This window comes from Antechinus flavipes, chromosome 3 (assembly GCF_016432865.1).
Source record: "Antechinus flavipes isolate AdamAnt ecotype Samford, QLD, Australia chromosome 3, AdamAnt_v2, whole genome shotgun sequence".
Lineage (NCBI taxonomy): Eukaryota > Metazoa > Chordata > Mammalia > Dasyuromorphia > Dasyuridae > Antechinus > Antechinus flavipes.
In genome coordinates this window covers 151,798,917-151,819,822 of record NC_067400.1, presented here as the reverse complement: position 1 = coordinate 151,819,822, position 20,906 = coordinate 151,798,917, and the positions used below count along the sequence as shown (strand labels likewise).

The following is a 20,906-nucleotide window of genomic DNA, read 5'->3' as shown; positions in this document are numbered from 1 at the left end:
TTAATTCCATCAGGAAATGTGATTGCTAAGTCATTCTCAATGACCTCTGAAAGATCTTAGAAAATGGGAGAGGTCACATGAAATTTTCTAAAAACAAGTGACATGGAAACTAAAGGCTAACAAACTCGAGTTAGGGCAAAATTCTAAGACAAAGAATAGTGGTTTGTGAGCCCTTCAATAGGGAAACAATTTCACAGTATGGGTCATGTGCTTCATTAACTTCATTTCAGTGTCTGGTAGCATGACACAGGTTGCATGCTTTTATTTCAACAGAGCATCTCATTTTGTGAATCATGCTGCTATAAATCAAGAGAATTCTCAACTTTGTGATATTAAGAATGCTATTCACAAATCTCAACTTGATATCCATATCTGTGTCTGTTTCTGATGACAAAATAGTACTTTGTTCTATTTAATTTTATCAAATTTGTCTTATAAGTTAAACAAAACTTAAAATTAAGAATATTCTTTATTATGTGATGTTTCAAAATTACCTTCACAAACAAATGGGGGCTCAGTGAACTGCTACCTCAGTTGTTGAGCTTACTGTCCAGAACAAGAAACATGATGTTCATGACATTGGTGTATTTTAGGAAGGAAAAATACTCTGTTTCATGGCCCTAGTGATCCTCCAAAGATTGCTTTTGGAAAGATGTCTATATTAGCATTCTCCAAATTTACTAGACATAAACATCTTATAAATCTAAATTTACTAGACATAAAATCTTATAAATCTAAATCCCTCATGCAGGATTAGATGTTACATAGGACTTAACATCACCTACAATTTTATTGCTATTTAGATCATTGCTATTTAGATCAAAAACTTTTCCTGCTAGCATTTATGACACATATAATGTATGTGCTCAGCACATATATTTCCTTTCCCTAATCCAACCTGAGTACTGAAATTGAATTCTGGTTCTTTGCTTATGAAAGTGTATTTATGAATAGGTGAGCACTGCTTTCCCTCCCCTATCAATTACCTCTTCTCAGATATGTTCAAGTGTCTTTTTTTTTAAACCTGTTTTCTGGTTACAGTTTACTCTGGCAAGAGGAAGAAAAAGATTTTTGTGGGTTTTTTTGCATCAGATCCATCATTAGCAAATTTTCTCCCTCATTTCCATTCACACATTTAATTCCTGTTTTGCACAAGGAACTGCTTCTGCAACTAGATTCCCAGTGAGGCAGATGGAAAAGAAATGAAGAAAAATACAACTGAATAGCCAGATTTAAAGATGGCCCCCATTCAAATGCAGTTTCTTGGTGGCAATTGAGTGTTTAGGTGAATTCAGAATAATTAAAACAATTAGTTTCCTACATTAACCTCAGCCACATTCAATTTGTTTTTGCTTCTTATAGGAAACATTAAAGTAGCAAATTGAAAAACTTGATTTCTGTAATATGAATTCTCCCACATTGTACCAAATGAAGCATTGATGCCATTACTTACAGGATTCTTTTGGCTGCTGTACAATTAAAGTGTGTTAGAGTATGGATTCCCATCCATATCAAAATTAACTTATTTGTGAAACACAGTACACCCAGCCATGATGACATACTGTAAGGGCAGATCCTTTCAGCCAAAAGAAGCTAACTTCATCATTACAGAGAAAGCCCAGCCTTCAACAAACAAGGTGTTCTCTGTCCAGGTAAGAGGTAAAACAAACAAACCAAAAACCCCTACCTTTCGAATGTATATTCACTCTCAGCCCTGAAGTAATAGACATGGGACTTGAAATGTAGTTTGAACACATAATCTTTGTGGATGTTCTCCGATTCCGAGGGAATGGTGAGTGAATATCCTAATAAAGGCAGACTGGCTAAGGGATGATTGTCCTAGAAGTAATGAGAACAGATTTTGAAAGCAGTCAGAAGCCTGCTCAAACACAGTATCTTCTGGTAAATCCTCTCTAGAGCTTTAACTCAGTTTTCTCATCAGCACCATTCTTGATATTCAGACACAGAGGCATGCAAAAGTGGATGATGCCATTCTCCCTTGGAAAATGTGGCCTGTGAAATAACTTCAAAAATTGTCCGAAACTCAAGCTGAGGAGTTAGACCCAATCTGATGTTCCCAGTCCTCTTGTTCTTCCATGACTACTTTTCACCAAGGCCCTGCTTACGGAAAATGGGGATCCGGAACTAGGGTAAATTGGTGCCCTGCCTGGGCCATGTTTGGGGATGTGCTGTTTCTTCAGCACACTGGGCCTTGAAGGCAAGTCTCTGGAGAATCTGTGTGTTTAAAACCTGGACAAAAGTATCCCTTAGACCAAAGATAGCAAACATGGGGATTCACTGCATTCCAGAATGAAAGCCAAGCCAGATTAAAATGTAACAGGAAAATATCTAACAAAAAATACAATGAAACAATGTTACAATTTAAAACTAAAATCAGTATTCAAGGAACCTTATGTACCTAAATTTTTTTAATAAGTAGAAAAAAACTTTTTGATAGTCATTAATTCAGCCAGAGCCCGAGGAAAAAAACTAATAATGATGATCACATTTAAGACTTGCAAAGTAAACACACAAATGTCTCATTCTTTTTTCTTATAACCCTGAGAGGTAGGTATGATAAATCCATCTCACAGATGAAGAAACTATGACAGATACAAGTGACTTGTCCCAGGATCAGACATTCCTTAAGTGTCTGAGGCTTATTTTGAACTTTGATCTTCCTGACTTCAGGCGTAGTCCTCCATTCATTGAACTATCTAGTTTCTTAAGAATGAGAGAGGCCCAGATTATTTCCTGAAACTTTTGTGGCATAAATTCCCTATTCTCTGCCTCTAGCTACTCATTTCTCCTGGAGTGTCTTTGGGGGAGAACATTTAAGCTGAAATCTATATTCAAAAGCTTCATTCCAGAAGCAGAAATGTTGCATTAGCTTTCTAATGGAAGTCAGAATGCTGAGTTGTTTATGTATGCACCAACCCTCAGAGGCCTTCTGCAGGAACGTGACATCCCGAGATTGATAGCATAGGCTGCATTCTCCATGAGAACTGTAAGCCGGACTGTCCCTGGGCCTTGGACATCAAATATGCTTTTAGTAGTATGGTCTAAGCCTAAGTGTTAACCCGAGGTTTTCTCAGTTGATATTGCTCAGATTAAATTGACCCTAACATCAAACTGTGTATCAGGGGTAGAGAGACAAGGGGAGAGATACACTCTGGGAATCTACCCGCCCTTAGCTAATGAGAATACCTCTGAACCACAGGCCTCCAGGACAGCCAGCTGGCGCCCACCTTCTGAAGGAGAACCAGTCCCAAAGTATAAGAGGCCCCGATTTCCCCTCACTGTGGCCACAGATACACAGAGTACCCTAGAGAATGGATTATTGTTTGCCCCCTAGAGGGGGGAAAAGTCTACTCTCAGGGACACTGTGCCCTTGCTTCAAGATACAACCCTCTTAATTACCATTTCTGTCACCATTATTTAGTTTTTAAAACTAGTTGTTAAAAGCATCTGCATAATATATTCCCATTTACAGTTCTTTTTTGCACAGCCCTGATTTTACTGATTGGATTTAATCTACCATTTTTTGATGGAGTCTTCCTGGAGTGAAAACTTCAAAACACAATATGGTAGCCATACTTTGGGGGAGGAGGGGAAGCCATGAGGCACTTTCCCCTCACTCCCCCAACTGAACTGTGGAAAGTAGCTTATGATCAAGTCTGTGGGAAGCTGGATTCAATTTTTACAATAACTGCAGACAAAAATGTTCTGACCCAAACTCCCAAACCTCTGCACTTTTTTGATCTGATCCCATTGTAGAAACAAACTTTTCAAGCCACAAAAGGTATTTACCTGGTGTGATTTGTAGAAGAACAGGCAGAAGTTGGTAAACACCACCCAGAGCTTCTGCCATCCATTGCTATTTTTGAATTTCCTTAACAGGTTCCCAGATAACTGATTCTAAAATGGAGGAAAGCCAGAAAGGTGTGAGAGAATACATACATACATACATTCATTTTCTTTTCTTCTCCCTCTCTGAAAGTTAAAAAGCCCTGCCTGGAAAGAAGCAAAACCTCACGTAAAAGAAAATTTCATTTTCCTCTTATCCCCTGCAATTTTTAGTTACGAAGAAGCAGCATCTCTGTGAGGGGGTCACAAACCTTTCCTGGTGATACATTTTTAGAAAGAATCATTTTACTTTAAATGAAACTTGCCTATAATCCTAAGGAGGGGAAAAATGCTCTGCTGTTACTCTTGTGGAATCAGTAAGCTTACAGTGATGACCTCTTCTTCAATCATTCCTCAACCAGCTTGGAATTTTCTTCTCTCCAGTTCACTGTAAGCATTTGGCATTCCTCATTAAGGGGAGAAAAGCCAATGAAGGAGTAGGAGCTGGCAGCCCCATTATGAGTAAAGGTTAAGCAGCTATTTACTGCCACCTAGTGCACTGCAGCAAGAACAAAGCCAGATAATGTGACTGCCTGAGGGACAGCTGAGCTGCCCCTCTCCTAAACTTTCCTCAGGACTTCCCATTTCCGGGAAGGATTGGGGGGAGGAAGGGAGAAGAAGGAAGAGAAGATATACTCCTAGTTTGGTAGGAAATGAAAGAGATCCTGCCCTCTCTTACAAGGGAGGACACCCTTTTGGGGTATTTTGGTTTGACTGCCTATTTTTCTTATTTTCAAATGAAGAAAGTTCTCTTGAGCTGTCATTTCAGTGTGGGACAATGTGCCTTCGGTTCAAGGGCAGAGATTTGGGGGGGGGGAGTTATTTTGGGAGCTATAATGACTGTTAACAAAAATTAACAAAAACATCCTTCTAAGGTTGAGGAACCAAAAGCTTAAATTCTGCCTGAATCGGGAAACGACCCTCCAAATGAAGTTTCTAGGCCAGAAAAATGGGCTCCTCACTTAGGTCCTTTGTTCCTGTGAGCTGTCGAGGAGAGAAGATAGACATTATGGGCTCCGTGCTTCCCTTGACTCAAATTATGAAAAAAATACCTTATCAGTTCTCTACCTAACAACAACATAGCATTGTTAATTGTTATTTATGAGTACCAGTGTGGTTGGAAAGAAATGCATGATAGCTCCTATCAAATTCCTCCACCCACCCAAAATTGTAAAATGATGAAAGTAGAAAATATTTGGTAACCTGAAATGTCTAATTTATAGCAGAGGAGAAAGTGAACTGACCCTAAAGTCAAAAGGACTTGTTTTCAAATACTGCCTCTGATGCTTAAAACTAATTTGATTCGGCCAACTTAACTTGTCAGGCTTTAATAAAATGAGAAGGCTGGACTAGATGTCCTCTGATGTCCAGAAATGGAGTTCTTATAATAACAGCCATTACACAGCACTTTAAGATTTGCAAAGTACTTAATGTGTGTACTCACTTGGTCCTTACAACTGCCTTGAGAGGTAGCTGCTATTATGATCTCCATTTTACAAATGAGGAAACTTAGATTAAGAAATGTTAAAATCATTTGCCCAAAGATCACACAGCTATTAAATATCTAAGACAAGAATCAAACTCAGATCTCCCTATTTCAAGTCTATGTGCTCTATTTCTTACACGTGGGATTCTGTTAAATGAATGGATGAAATGTCTACTAGTCATGAGATCCAGTAACCTTTTTCTAGACCATATTCTCTTTGACTTTCTCTGAATCTTCATATAATGAAACATTTCTCCATTTCCAACTCTTTAGTCTTTTTTTTAGTTTTAGGGACCCTGTACTAGGGGACTCAGGGTTTTCTGAACACATATCTGACTCCTTTGTTAGCTAGTTCGTACTTCATCCTTTTGTTTGTGCTTGCACGCATTCAGTGCTTGTCCCTTTTGTTATTCTCTCTGTACACTCCTTCCTTTGGAGGATCATCCACTTTAATGACTTTTCCCATCTTCATTCCTGACCTCTTTCTAATCAATGATCCTATACTTTCCAATTGCCCACTAGATAATTCTACTTGAATAGTATATCTCACACATCTAAAATGGAGCCCATTATCTTTCCTCAAAACTAGTCTTCCTCCTACTTCCTTTTCATAATCATGAATTGTTTCTGATTTCTCCCTTCTCTCCCTTGTTCCTCTAGTCACCAAGTCTTGCTTAATCTCTTGCTTCCATGCTTTCCTTCCCATTGACATGATATATGTGTATATATGCATATGGATACACATATACATGTTTATCTGTTAATATACATATCACACTATGTCAAGGCTACTTTTGATTCATGACAAGGTTAGTATATAATGTCCTGATGGGTCTCCTTGCTAAACTTCTTCTAATCCATCTTGTACATTACAGTTCAGATTTACTTTGTAGTTTTCCCAAGCCTTCTTTCATTAGGTCAGCTCTCCCTTCTTCAAGGATAATACACTGTCATGAGATTAAGCCCAAAATCATTAGTCTACTATCCAAGGCCCACAATAACCTGGGTTCTACCAAACTTTCTGACTTTAAAGGCCCTCAATATCATTGTGACTATTCTCCATATATACATATCTAAAATGTCAAATATATCCCCTATGATATATGTTATATAATATATATAAAATGTCTAATATATCCCCTACTAATCACTTGGGAGGAGAAAGAAAGGCTGGTGACATTGCACAGCTCTCTCACTTAAATCCAATTCACTTGCATATCATGGCATCGCTTCTATGTCATGGTTTTCAAGAATAAAGGACAAACAATAGAGTAATAACTCCATCTGTAATGTCTAGAATAAATATCTTGCATGTTTGTGGATGAACACAAAACTACTTAGGAAAAACGAATCTGAGTTGCCTTTCACAGAGAATGTTGCCTGAAATCAGAGTCTTGAGTCTATAACAAACCTGAAACATTATAGCAGTCATTTATAAATCCCCCTTTTCAGTGTTTCCTGACTGACTAAAGACATCTTCAATACCTCAGAGCCATTTAAATAATTCATGATCATAATTGAACAAGATCACCTCTACCATTCTAAGAAGAAGATCTGCCTAGTAGGAATTGTTACTTAAATGGAATTAGGCTTGAAGCCCACAGTGTATATCTCAGGATGCCATTTTACTCTGATCAAAGGCCCTGTACTATCTTTAGACTTCAAGAGCCCTGAATCACATTGGCACTTGGTATTAAGTAGCCTCCACAGGGTAACGCTACAGCTCTGGGCCCACAAAGATCCTCTCAAATTCTGCAATGTCATAAGCCAGCTCCCAGCTAATAAACTCAAATGCTGAAAAAGCACGAACAAGGACAGGTAATGGTTTCTCTCTTCCCCCAAACACCTTCCTTTAAGAGTTTAGCTAGAATATCTTAATTCACTTTTAAGACAGCTATCCATACTTTCCCTTTTCCTCACTACAACACAAGCAGACCCTTTTTCCTTTGTGGTTATCATTCATCTGGAAGACTTCACAAAATGATGATTTGCATTTGATACCATCAGAAGTGTGATATGGAAGCCATCTGCTGCTCAATGATCAGCTCAGTAGGGCATGAAAAACAGACTCACAAAGAAGAAAGAGGTAAGTGTGGAAAATTGGTGATGGTGGTAGGGGCACAGGTGACAAGGAAAAAAGACATAGAAATGAGAAAATAAAGCCCACAAGAAAGTCACACTGAGAAAAGTATAAATGAAAGATTCCCAAGTACAAGGGACAACAGGGAAGGATGGATTGTGGTGATTCTGGGTGGGCACTTTGATACTGTGGGGAACAGATCCACTTCTATTGGACTGAGGGAAAAATAGTTTGTAAACTGTTTCAGCAAACATCTGATATAGGGGGAGTAGTGTTTACTTCCAAGGAAGGGGGCCAGGAGTAGGGGGAAATAAAACCACCCACAAGCTTTTTATTAAACATTCAGGTAAGTTTTCAAGAATGTGGGTGTTAACAACATAACTAGAAAGACTCCATTTAACTCATCTATTGAATGGAAGTTGATTCATATTGTAGTAGTCAATTTTTCAAGATCAGTGTTACAACATATGACAGAAAGCCAAGCTTGCCTTGCTTCTCTGCACCCAACTCCCAGCTTAGGCCACAAAAGCAACTAACCTCAGTATTTTAAGATAAACTATATCTTTCAGCTGTGCATCCATTTGTGCAGAAGGGACAAAATCAGTCAAACAGAGTGGAATAAGTATAATACATGCTAACCAAGGCATCCTATAGGATAAGTAGTACTCCCCACCCCACTTTAGATAAATCACTTTCTGAGTGTCTCTGTTTATATTATATACAATGGGATTAAATGGAATTAATGTAGTAGTAGAACTGTGCTAAACCTGGGTTCAAGTTGAGCCTCTGACACAAACTAGCTGTGTGACCCTGGGTCAGAAGTCACCACTTCTCACTGTTCTAGGCAACTTTCTAAGCCTAGAAATTGCCAGAGATGGTGCCAGCCTCTAATGATACAGGGAGTTTGCTGGTCTGGGAGTTCCCTTTGCCAGTAAATCACAGGGACTAGATCTATGATTGGTCTTTATGATACATATAAACTTTGCTTTCCCCCCCTACCAAAGTGAGCCTGGAGATATTCTACTTCCATCTAAAGAGCTTGTTATTACAAGAATTCCTGACTTACGGGCAAAGGATCCTCTGCAGGGCAATGGAGCTATTACCAAGAGTAGTTGTTATTTATGGGTCCTCTGATCCAAATGAAAGTATAATAGTTCTCACCACTTTTTTGTTGTTGTTTAGTCATTTTTCAATTATATCTAACTCTCTGTGATCTTACTTGGAATCCCAAGTAAGTTTTCCTGGCAGGGATACTGGAGTGATTTACCATTTCCTAGTCTGGTTCATTTTTACAAATGAAAAAAGTGAAGGAAACAAGGTTAAGTGATTTGCCCAGGGTCACACAGCTAATAGGCATCTAAGGCTGGCACTGAACTCAGGGAGATGAATCTTCCTGATTCCAGACCTAGAACTTTATCCAATCTGCCATCTAGTTGCCCATATCATTCTTTAGCTCTAACAAATTATGCAGGACAACATAAGTAAAAAATTATTCTGTAGACTAAGTCTAATCTATGTGTCAATATGTTTTAAATGTATGTAGATCCTGCTATAATTAGTCCATTTAAAAGCATTGCTGAATCGTAGCTTTCTGGCATGTATTTTATCCATGAGAAAATCTTAGTAGCATAACTCTCAATTGGGGGTCTTTGAATTGTTGCACTATTAAAAGCAGATCTTCATACTTGAAAAGGTAAAGAATTGTTACCCTGAGGCAGCTTTCTGGTCAAAGTATTTTGTTGTATTGCCTATTGCTGTCATTCTGAGGAAAGATAAATTAAATCAATCTACCTTTAAAAGAAAAACAACACAGTTTCTACAAAGTGTTGCACTACCATCTCTATGTTTAAAGAAAAACCACCATGAAAGATACCACAACTGAAGGGTAAGCTTTCTTAGTATTTCAAACGTCTTTCTTCACTCTGAGAGAGCCACCTAAAACTTTTTTTTTTTCCCTCCCCAACCATTCTTGATTCTGAATACCTGCTGTAAAATTGTTTGAATCTGTGGCCAAGATTTTAGTCACACCATTTAAGGAATGAAATAATGAGCTACAGATCACATGTAAAGAAAAAGCCATGATGGAGTGAACACACACAGAGACCACAAGAAGACATTTTACAGATAGTGAAAGCCATTGCTGGTATAGAACGAAAAGAATTAAAGCCAAGAGACAGGTGTGCACTTACCAAGCCCAGCAACAATACCCTTTTGGTTTTTCCCAGGTATGAGGAATTGTATACTCTGTGCTCAATAATAGAACAATTTTAGATGAGATTTTCTTTTGATTGTTGTTGGTTCAGATTCATTCTTCCCTATGACACCAACACTAGGGTTTAGATAAAAATAGATGAAAGCTCCTCAAGCACAAGTAATAATGCAATAGCCCATCAGGTCCCAATAGGGAAACTAGTTTTCAAGGCTTGCCAGTATTAAAATGGCAGAGCACAGTTGGACTTTTAATGGTAGTGGGAAACGTGTTTCAGCTTGGCAAAAAAGCTCAAAATAGGCTGGCTTTAGACCAAAAGGAAGTACTTCTAACTGGGAGATAGTCACTAGTTGGGTGGCCCAGGTAGATACCTCCACAGCAATGCTAAAGTCGATCATGGAGACACTGGTATTTCGATGCCAGCAGACATGAACCATGGTGTTGCCCCGGTGGGGAGACTGCCGTTCAAGGGATGTGCGGGAAGCACTGAGGTCGTCCTCTGATTCTTGGTCTGCTGTGGCGTCATCAGGGGACTCTGGAATTGCAGGTAAAAAGGCATCTCTTCTTGCAAACAGACACATTTTCCCTTGTTATCATTACCAAGATTTATAGAGTACTTTGGAACTCACCAAGGCTTGGCTCTCTGGAGATACCTTGTCAGGCTAAAGTATCTATACTTTCAAATGTCTAAAACACTATAAATGTCATTGTTAGAACTACAAACATTCATCTGAGTTATCTTTCTCTCTTTTTTGCTTTTGTCAAAATATTTTGGAGACGATTTTTTTTTTCTGTATTCCAGAGCTAAGGCCCAGCAAGCAGATATAACCAACAATCCTTTGTGTTCTAGATGATCTCACCCTTTGGCAAAATTATTGCTTGCACCAGGACCAGGTGCTCACTGAGGGATTAATGGCCCCTTTTCCCCAGGGTCCTGAGAGCCAATGTGGTATGGCCTAAAGCCACCTCACACCTCCCTCGAGATGCTCATAATCCCTGTTCCTTGTAACTGCCAAGTGAACTGAATCAGGTACTTCTCTCCTGTTCCCACTGGTTCTGTATCTCCTGCTGTGAGATAATCAACTTAGAGACACAAGATCCAGGAACGCTGGTATTGTCCACTCATGAGCCTGCTGTGGGAATAGCTAAGAATGGTTGTCATGGTCTGGGCCACTTGTGTATATAAAAGCACTGCTTTTGCCCAACACATTTTCAGTTCTCCTTTTTAGGAGGTGGAGCTCCCATTGGCAAACATTTTCCTCACTCTAAAATTAATTAAAGTTCTGTTTGTTTCCTGACTCTCTGGCTGTTTGGACTTTGGTCACCATCAGGTTAGATGCTGATTCTAGGCCAGCTGACACTATGAAGGAAAATGGATCATTTAACTTTGAGGCTTGTACTCTTTATGAGTTCTCTTGTTTCCCTTCCCTAAAAGGTGGCAGAGATCATTGATTTAAAGCTAGAGGGGTCCTTAGAAACTACCTAGTACAATCCCCTCATTTTATAAAGGAGACAGTAACATCTAAGGGAGGGGGTGGGAGGAAGGAGAGGAAAAGTTGGCACAGAAGATTTTGCAAGGTTCAATGCTGAAAAATTACCCATGCATATGTTTTGTATATAAAAAGCTATAATAAAAAATAAAATTTAAAAAAAAAAGAAAAAAATAAAGGCGGCAGTAAGAAGTTGCTGACTTCCTTAAGTGGACAAACATGGGCAATAAGTAGCAGAGCTGGAATTTGAATGCAGGTTTTTAATTTAAAGATCCAGTGTTCTTTCTATCCTGCTGCCTCATTATACAAGTAGTAAGATTATAACCAAGCTTATCCTTAAAGAAGAGATGAGATTGTACCTTCCTTCCCTCTTCCCCTTTTGAAAACAGAAATAGAAAGACTATGTGTGGTAGAAGTATCAAACTTCCATGTGACCTGCAATATTTCTAAGAGCAGCATGAATCAGATTAAAATATACATGGGAAACATTTAATAAAATAAAATGTAAAATACAATAAAACATATATAATGTTAATATTTATTTTTCTAGGTCAGTATGTGTCCACAGAGATCTTTATGTACAATTTAGTGGTCCCCATTTCTGCCTAAATTTGATACCATTGGTGTATAAGGAACATGGCATATAATGTCAAGCTTGGTTGATGGTTTTTAATTTTTCTGAAATACCTTTTTTCCTTTTATTCTTTGTTAATAAGTAATAGTTCTTAGGGTATATTAGGGAGCATATTCGTTGAGAAATCAAGTTAAGATAGAAACAAAAATTTTAGAAATTCTAACCTTGCAAATCTTTTATTGCCCTTTATTATTCTAAGAAGTTGATTGTTAGGATACCCGATTTTCCAACATAGAGATATAGTGTATCATGGGCACAAAACATGACCAAAATAGGATTTTTAAAAAATGGAACACACTATTAATTTTCCTTAATATCATAATTATCTTCCCCTAGTTAATCTTGAGTCAGTGATTGACAATACTGGGTAATATTTCCAGCTTAACACCATACTTACTGTTTTCAGGTGGACTACTTGCTAGTAATTCAGGGGTGGGACCACTGCTTTTTTCTGCCAAATCAATTGCCATCTGTATGTCCTCGATCCACTTTTCCATCTCAATCCGAGAACTGAAGATAAAAGTTCACAATTCATTTTCAGACCCAAAGCCGGCGACATAAAACAAAGTTAAGAAATTACTTCACTGAATTACCTTGCTGCAACAATAATGGACTGATGCTGACCACAAAGTGTAAGACAATGAGGAACACCCCATTCTTCTTCACTTTCTTCTATCTATAAGATACAAGTTTACAGTGACTACTTAAAGAGGGAAGTAAAAGTCAATTTTTTTTTAAACAACTAAATATATCATTTAAACAAGGCATCACCTGAATTCAAAAGAATGTACATAGAGAAGTCTCAGAATATTCTCACAGACATTTGGGCTAGGGATTAGTACAGGCAGTAGATTCAAAATTGTCTTGAATGACTGAACCCAGAGTGGTCTTTTAGGGACTAATATCATTTTAGATGGCAGTTTCTAGTAGAATGCCCTAAGATTCTGACCTGGCTTTACATGATTTATCTTTTTTTTTTTCCCCCTTTAAATCAATGACTTAGATGAAGATATAGAGATGGAAGGCTCATCAAGTTTAAAGAGACAAGTCAGGAAAAAAAGTTGACTGTTGGATGACAATCAAGAATCAAAAACCTCTCAAATGACTAAAAAAATTAATTGAATCTAATATGATGAAAATTAGTTGGAGATAAATGCAAAGTATTGGCTCAGTGAATCAATGCAAATTGGAACTGTTCCAAAAGTTTCTAAAATGTGCATGCCTTTCCCTAAAGAGGTCAAAGCAACAAGATAAAAATCAATATGTGCAAAGTAATAGTAGCTCTAACAGTAAAGAATGGGGAACCAAGGGAGTGGTTATGTATTGGAAAATGGCTAAACAGATTATGCATATGAATATAAAAGAATTTCTTGTGTTATAAGAAATGTTGGAAGACAACAACAGGGGAAAAGGTCATCGTAGATAATTCATCTACACTCAATTTGAGACTTTAAATAAATGCACATGGGATATTATTATTAGAAGCTATTATACAAATATACCCCAAAACTTCATCCATAGTTAAGACACAGCAAAAGAAGTAGTTTTTCAACACAGAGAGAACCATAATTTTGGGAGATCCTACCATGAATACAACAGTACCAAGGTACATAACAAGGCTCTGCCAACAATCAGTTCAATCAATATTTAGCACTTTGCTCAAATAATATGGAAATGAAGATGGAGAACAATATAGTGCCATGCCTTGTCTTCACAGAACTTACAAGATTCTATTACCTGTCCACAAATAAATATAGTAAAAGATAAGACTATGATATGGGCAAAGGAAAGAACTAGATAAAATGGTAGAATAAACATCAGAGAAGGAATCAATCACTTTCAGCTGAAAGAAAAGCAGCATTGAGGGAAGGTGTATGAGGCAGGCATGGATCAATAAATTCTTAATGGTTTTAATCAGCATACTTTCTAGATTAATACTGAGAAGAGACTTGAGCAATGGGGGAAAAAACTAATTCCAGTTCACATAAGCAAGATATAATCAAGAAGTTTTTATCCTGGAGACTGTGAAATTATTTTTGAAATATTGTGATAACTATTTGGATACAATTGGTTTCCTTTGTAATCTGATGTATTTTATACATTTAAAAACATAATTCTGAGAAGGGTTTCTCAAAAGCTTCATAGACTGTTCAAGGCAGACACACAAAAAAGTTCAAGAATCCCCAGTGTAATCAGGCCCCCAGGTCTGATACCATTCTGCTAACCGGCTGCATACTCACTGTCATGCCATAGAGTGGAAGTTGTCCATGGACTTTGAACTGATTGGTGGCAGTCAGTCCTCTACTTGTGTATAGTAAAACATCATTAAACTAGGAAGGAAGGAAGGAAGATCATTTGAAATAAGACCAATTTTAATTTTAAAAGACCAATAATAATAAACAAACCCAAGTAATCCAAATAGCAATAAACAATAAATCCAAATTTGGTAAGGTAAAGAAACTCTCTAACTGTATAAGTTATATGGGTTGACAACCTGCATTGGTGAAGGGAGTTTCCATACTGGAAAGTAAAACCTATGATTCCCTAAGTCAAAAATGCAATCTAGGTTTTATATCATTTAATTAACTTGCAGACCAAGCCTATGTTATCACTTCCCAGGTCCCACTTATGTGACCAAACTCAAATATTGCCACTTCATTCCTTGGTACAAGGTTTCATTTAAGTATACAATAGGCCAAAAAAAAATAAAATAGTTATCCTTACTTACCAAGAAAAACATACGCTGTTGTAGCCCTTTTCCAGACAACTTACTGAGGCTGCCCAGGCGAATGAATTCCTGTGGAAGAAGGAAGTCATGAGTGCCTCCTGATAGATTCTCAATCTGAGTTAATATCAAGATCCTTGACTTGTAAAAACAAATAAACAACTGTCTTTTATTCTTGGCTGGAATGTTCGGAATGGATTTGAACTGTGGTGCAGACTTCAGTGATCTTCTTAAAGAGAAATATTACAGAAAAGGAGGACAAATAGGAAGGTGAGACATCCTGCATGCCTCTGGAGAGAACTCATATCCTATCCTGCCATATAAAGGGGATATTATTCATTTTTCTCAAATGAGAAATTAAATACTCTCAACAAATAATTAAGCCAAGTAAAGCATTAAGCTTTGGAGAAGGAAATGAATGGCAAACCACTCTAGTATCTCTGCCAACAAATCCTCAAAAAGGGTCACAAAGAGTTGGACATGACTAAAACAATTGAACAACAACAAATTCAAATGATTTACATGTGTAATTGAGGGAAAATAATTCAAGATAATAGGATTTGGGGATAGAAGAGACATCTAGTCCAAAGCACTCAAATGACATATAAGGATACTGAAACGTGGAGAGAATAACTGACTTGCCCAGGTTTATATTATCAATAAGTGCAAACAGTCAGAATTTGTAATGATAAATTCTATTATCTTTTTACAATGTCATACAAATTCTCCAATTTCAATAAAACTAATAATACATCTTTGTCCAATTTTTGAATCTGTTTATAGATAGACAATACATAGAGCAAAGTCTTGTTATTTTAAAAACAGTTGTAGTTGGTATATATGCTACTTTATTCTGATGACTTCTCATTTCTTATCCATATCACATTGTTGCCTATCTAAAAGCAGTTTTCCAACGTAGTAGAGCTGCAGGTCCTATACAGTAGTAAAACTTTACATGTAGACAAATTAGCAAAGAAAAGATATCCCATTGCTATTTTCTGATTGGACACTTTTCAAAGGAAGGTGACATGTTTTAGCTACAATCCCCAATATATGAAAGATTGTGTACCTAATATAAATCTAATAAATGACTCTTCAGATTCAACATATCCTTGCACAAACTATTCAAATTTTCTTGGACCTAGGGGTGTTTTTGGGAAAGATGAATTTCATTACTATATTGATCTGCATCGGTAATGTGAAAGTCAGTCTTGGAGTCAGGAAGACCTGAGCTGAAGTCCTGCCTTTGGTACATAACATCTGTGTCACCCTGGGCAAGTAAGTCACTTAACGTTCTAAGTGCTGTAAGTCAACTCTGTAAGAACATAAGATATGTGAGCTAACAATCTGTACTGGTGAAGAATTTCCATATACTAATGAAATAAAATCTTCACCCTCCCCTTTCCCCCTCCAAAATACTTATCTGAATAGTCTTCTACCCAGAACATAGACCAAAAACCTAAAATAAGATTTCTCAGAAAAGAAAAAAAAGATTTTCAGTTTATAATCATCCAGTGCCCCATTCCAAGTCAGATTTAGGGTCAAAAGTGACCTCTGTTAAAGCTAATAATATTTCAAATGTTTTTTATTTTAGCAACCAAAAAAATTAACTAAATTTCTTCTATTGTAAGATAAAATATAAAGAGATCCTTTCTAAGGATCTTTCAATCTAATAGAAAAGACAAGCCATACACAAAGAGCTACCATACAAACTAGGTCATGATAAGTGCTTGAGAGAAGTGTCATGTAGAATCTAAAAGTTCAGAGGCAGGAGAGAGGTCACTTCTGGCTAGGAAGCAATTTATCAGTTGAAGTGGTATATTTTGAAGATTGGTAAAATAGCATCTGGGAAACACTTGCTTAGCCTTGCACGAAGGACACAAGAAGACCAGGACAACACATCACTGTTATTCTTTAAGGAAATGGTGTTTTCTTACAACTCAGTTTTGATGATGGAGGAACAGCTAACCATCTATTTAAAAGGAGTTACATTTCCAACGACGCTTCTGATAGAACCAATATGGAAAGACAGGAGTGTTGTATTTAATGCTATAAACGATTAAAGAAAGAAAAAAAGGAGGAGGCATTTTTTCCCAGCCCCTGTAGCCTACAGATAACTGAGAACAAAGGAGGCATAGAGTCAGAGTTCAATCCTATGGAGACAAAGATAGGAGATAATACTTATTATATCAAACCAATTCAAAAGGGAGGAAAAAGGTTTCATACAACAAAACATCAAACAGGAATATACTAAATGCATTAACTAGAGGCTGAAGGAGTCCATCCTATTGTGACAGGTTTTTTCACCAGCTATTAAGTTTCACATTCATTATCTGTAGCCTATTTACAGTTATATTACCTTCAACAAAAGTCTGTTTCGAGACACTGTTAACTAAAGAAAGGGGAAGGAAACAGATCCACAGCATCTTTAAATTTGGGTTTTTTCTCTTCTAAAGAGAAGGAAAAGCCCTGAGGTTTCTAAGTCAAAATAATAGTTTACTACATCAGGTTCTCTTTTCTCTTTCCTCTTTGGGAAACAGAAGGAGGAGGCAGGCAGTAGCACCAACATGCTGTTAAACCAGAAATTCAGTCTGAGAGAAAACTAGCTATCAGCTCCACTTCATGTCCAATGTATTAATAACACTGAACTAACTAAAGTTCTAAAATGGACCAAGAAAGGTCTATCTGCCAGGCACCAATACTGTCCTAATCTGAATCCTCCTGGCCAGTGGGTACAAATGATATGCCCAGAAGATACAGAGCTGTGCCATAAATCATTTTAGGAAATATATTATAAATGGAAAAATAGGTTGCTAAGATTATGTGAGCAGGTTTAAGATTTTCTCATCTTCAAATAACAAATTTTCAAATTCTGTTTATAAACTAACTTACCAGAGCCCCACATCAGTCCCTTCAAATCATTTTTAAAATAGTTCATTCAACCTTGAAGAATTAAACTCATCCATTACAGAATTTCCCTGATGACTAACAGGCATAAATACTTCATTTTCTTCAGAGAAGAGTTCAGATAATGAATGAGTCACGTCAATTGGATGAGTAAGAAAACACAGTGATAAGGCAATTCTGAAATACTAACTAGGGCCTTGATCTTTATTCAGATTTCCTACTAACTATAGGGTAGATCCAACAAAATTATAGCCATATATTCATATGGCTAGAAAAAATACCCTTCCAATTATACATGTTGGAGATCAAAGAAAAAAATAATAATTTCCCATGGAAAACTTGTTAGTCACTTACTTTAATATACAAATTTATCCAGAGTCTAGTTCTCAATATGATTACAGACAGTTTTAAAAGTAGTTTCCCTAGGACTCACATGAACCAAATATGACACTAAATGCTTAAAGCATTAAGTAGTTTCTACTCCTGCATGGCAGAGATGAATGCTAACTTTAATTTCCACCCACTTCTTTCCATATATAACTATTTCAACATGCTTCCAATCAAAAAGGAACTGTTTTGTGATTTTCTAGTCTGAAATATCCAGGTTTCCTGGAATTAAAGATTCCAACCTTGGAAGGTCAATTCATCTTTCCTGTATTAGATAAATTAAGGTTTCACATATATGTCTCTCATTTAAAACCAAAGCATTTCACAAAATTGGTAGACTTCTGTCTGTGGAATAAGAACAGTCCTGTGTTTATAACAATTATTGTCACTTACAAAGCCTTTTAAAGTTTGCAAAAGACTTGACAATAAAACATAATCTAACTGATCCTCACAATAACTCTATGCTATTATGTTACCCTCATTTTATAGATGAGGAAACTGAAAGTTTCAGTATGATGACTTGCCACAGGTCACACAGCTAGTAAGTGTTATGAGCTTGACTTTATCTTAGGTCTTCTGGATCTATTCTGTCTCTTTGCATCAATTTATGATACTTATAGTACCATTTTGACAAAGTTTGGCACACTGACACAATAGCTCCTATTAGAAGGACTATATTCTAGAAAAGAAGTTTTTGTTTTTTTTTAAGGGCTATAATAGTTTTGCGACTTTCCCTTTAACTAAGCGTGGTTCTCTATGCTTTGAAAGTAATGCATCTCTGTAACAAGTTTTGCTTCTTTTAAAGATGTCACCATTCTGGTTAGAAAACTACAAAATGACATAAATGAGCTTGTCCCATACCCAGAACCATGAGTTGGCATTTGATTCCTGAGCAGCTTGTGAGGGAAGAAAATAAATGACACCCTTAGGAGAAAATCAAACCATTAGACAAGAATTAAAGGGTTGCTATGATTTCCTTTCAACTCAATTCATGGAATTAATCAATCAATAAACATTTATTAAGTGTATTAAGTACCTATGTGCCAGCTACTGTGCTAAGTGCATCATGATCCTCACAGCATCTTCCTAAACATGTTAGGAATAAAAGGAAAAACCCTAGGGGAAAGACAATTTGCCACTGGGGCTCAATAGAAAAGCATTTATGCAGGCCTAATTTGTTTATTAGGTTTTGCAGATGTTGCATAATTTTTTTCAAAAACAAATTGAAGGTTTGTGGCAACCCTGTGTTAAGGAAGTATTTAAGTGCCATTTTCCCAAGTATGTGTTCACATCAACTCTTGTTGTCACATTCTGGTACTTCTCACAATATTCCAAACTTTTTCATTATTATCTCTCATGATCAATGACCTTCAGGTTACAATTGTAATTGTTTTAGGATTCTCTGAACCAAGCCCAATTAAGATAGCAAACTTAATCAATATATGTTGTGTGTATTCTAACTGCTCTACTGACCAATCATTCTCCTGTCTCTTATCCTCTCTTATTCTGAGAAACAATAATATTGAAATCAGGCCAATTAAAGAGTTAACTGATATGGCAAACTTCATTGTTGTTTTACTTTAAGAAATTGCCACAGCCACCCTAATCTTCAGCAACCACAACCTGGATCAGGCATCAACATCAAGACAACCACCAGAAAAGATTATAATTCACTGAAGGTGGTCAGGTAGTGGTTAGTACTTTTTAGCTATAAAGTATTTTCTAATTAAGTTATATATGTGTTTTTAGGCTTAGCACTATTGCACACTTAATAGAATACAGTATAGTATAAATATAACGTTCACTTTATTGCAATATTTGTTTTACTGTCATGATCTGAATGAGAACCTGTGATATCTTCAAGGTCTGCAATATATGCTACTGTTATTATCCCCATTTTATAGATGAGGAAACTGAGGCTGGTTGAGAGATCTGGCAGTGTTTAAGGCTAGATCTGAACTCTGGTTTTTCTGACTCCAAGTCCAGTGTTCTTTCTGCTGCACCATTTATCTGCCTAACTGTTTCTTAGACATGAACTGATTTATGATGAAAGAGATGGATCTCAGCTTTTGCTTTGCTCCAGATACTACTATCCTGTTCTACTTACCCTTCCTGGGATAACAAGATTGTCAATGCCAATCAGATCTTTCTTGAGTTCATGTAGTTTCTGGAAGTTCTCCATCTTTATCATGGTGCCATGGAGCTGCGCCACCATTTCTGTAATCTCTGCCAGCGCAGCTAGTAAAATAAAAGAAGAAAGAAAACTCTAAGTGTTTATGAGAGACATGGGGGCTTTTGGGGTTTTTCCATCTTCTGCAGTTCAAGTTTCATGATAAAGCCCTCTAGGATGACGATGTCAGAAACTGTCTTCCTAGGGTTTAACAGCATTGCTTCCCTCAGAGACATTGGTATAATAAAATGTAGTCATTTACTTCCAGGGCTAGCTTGCTCTGCTTTGGTTTCCCAACAGCATTTGACACACATAAACAATCCCTTCACTCTTAGTTCCATTGGGTACAATTGGCCTTCAAAGGTAGTAACCTTGTGGCAGTAAAGAGAAAAGACCAAATGAAAATGCTTATAGATTCCATCACCAGGATACAAAAGAGCTTTGAAAGAAAGTTATTGTAACTGAAAAATTCATCACCTTGTGGTCGTTCTGAATGTAGCCTTTCTGAATTTAGCTAAGTGTGTTCCCGGGTGGATTAGACTAAAAGGGACCAAAGATTTCATTTTAAAGACAAGGTAAGTGAAACCCAGAAAAGTGAACTGATTTGCTCAGTGTAACATTGCTAATGGTAGAAACAGAGCAAGAACCTAGGTTTTCTTAGTCATGAAATTTCACATTTGGAAAGTACCTTGGAAGCCATTTGGTCTAAACTGTACCCGAATTGGAGGGGTCTTTTAGTTCTAGATCTATGATTCTTATCCAAAAAAGGGTAAATAATTCAAAGTCATTAAATCAGTAGTTCCCCAAGACTAAGGTTAAGGGCGGGCCAAACCAGGGACTACATTCTCTGACAGACTCTGGGAAAAAGATTCTTGCCAGCAGGATATTGCTTTCAAACCACTGCAATCTAGC

At 37.0% G+C, this 20,906-nt stretch overlaps 1 protein-coding gene across 1 annotated transcript in view; it reads right to left on the bottom strand.

The window, feature by feature from the left end:
* The window catches only part of FARP1 (FERM, ARH/RhoGEF and pleckstrin domain protein 1), a 299,358-nt gene that overhangs the window by 3,275 nt on the left and 275,177 nt on the right, over positions 1-20,906 (bottom strand). The window contains exons 19-26 of the mRNA XM_051984043.1: positions 19,932-20,062; positions 14,534-14,602; positions 14,046-14,135; positions 12,399-12,481; positions 12,203-12,315; positions 10,053-10,216; positions 3,811-3,918; positions 1,688-1,839 (exon numbers count right to left, since the gene is read on the bottom strand). Of these exons, the coding sequence (XP_051840003.1) occupies positions 1,688-1,839; positions 3,811-3,918; positions 10,053-10,216; positions 12,203-12,315; positions 12,399-12,481; positions 14,046-14,135; positions 14,534-14,602; positions 19,932-20,062 (910 nt within the window). The remainder of the gene's footprint in view (positions 1-1,687; positions 1,840-3,810; positions 3,919-10,052; positions 10,217-12,202; positions 12,316-12,398; positions 12,482-14,045; positions 14,136-14,533; positions 14,603-19,931; positions 20,063-20,906) is intronic.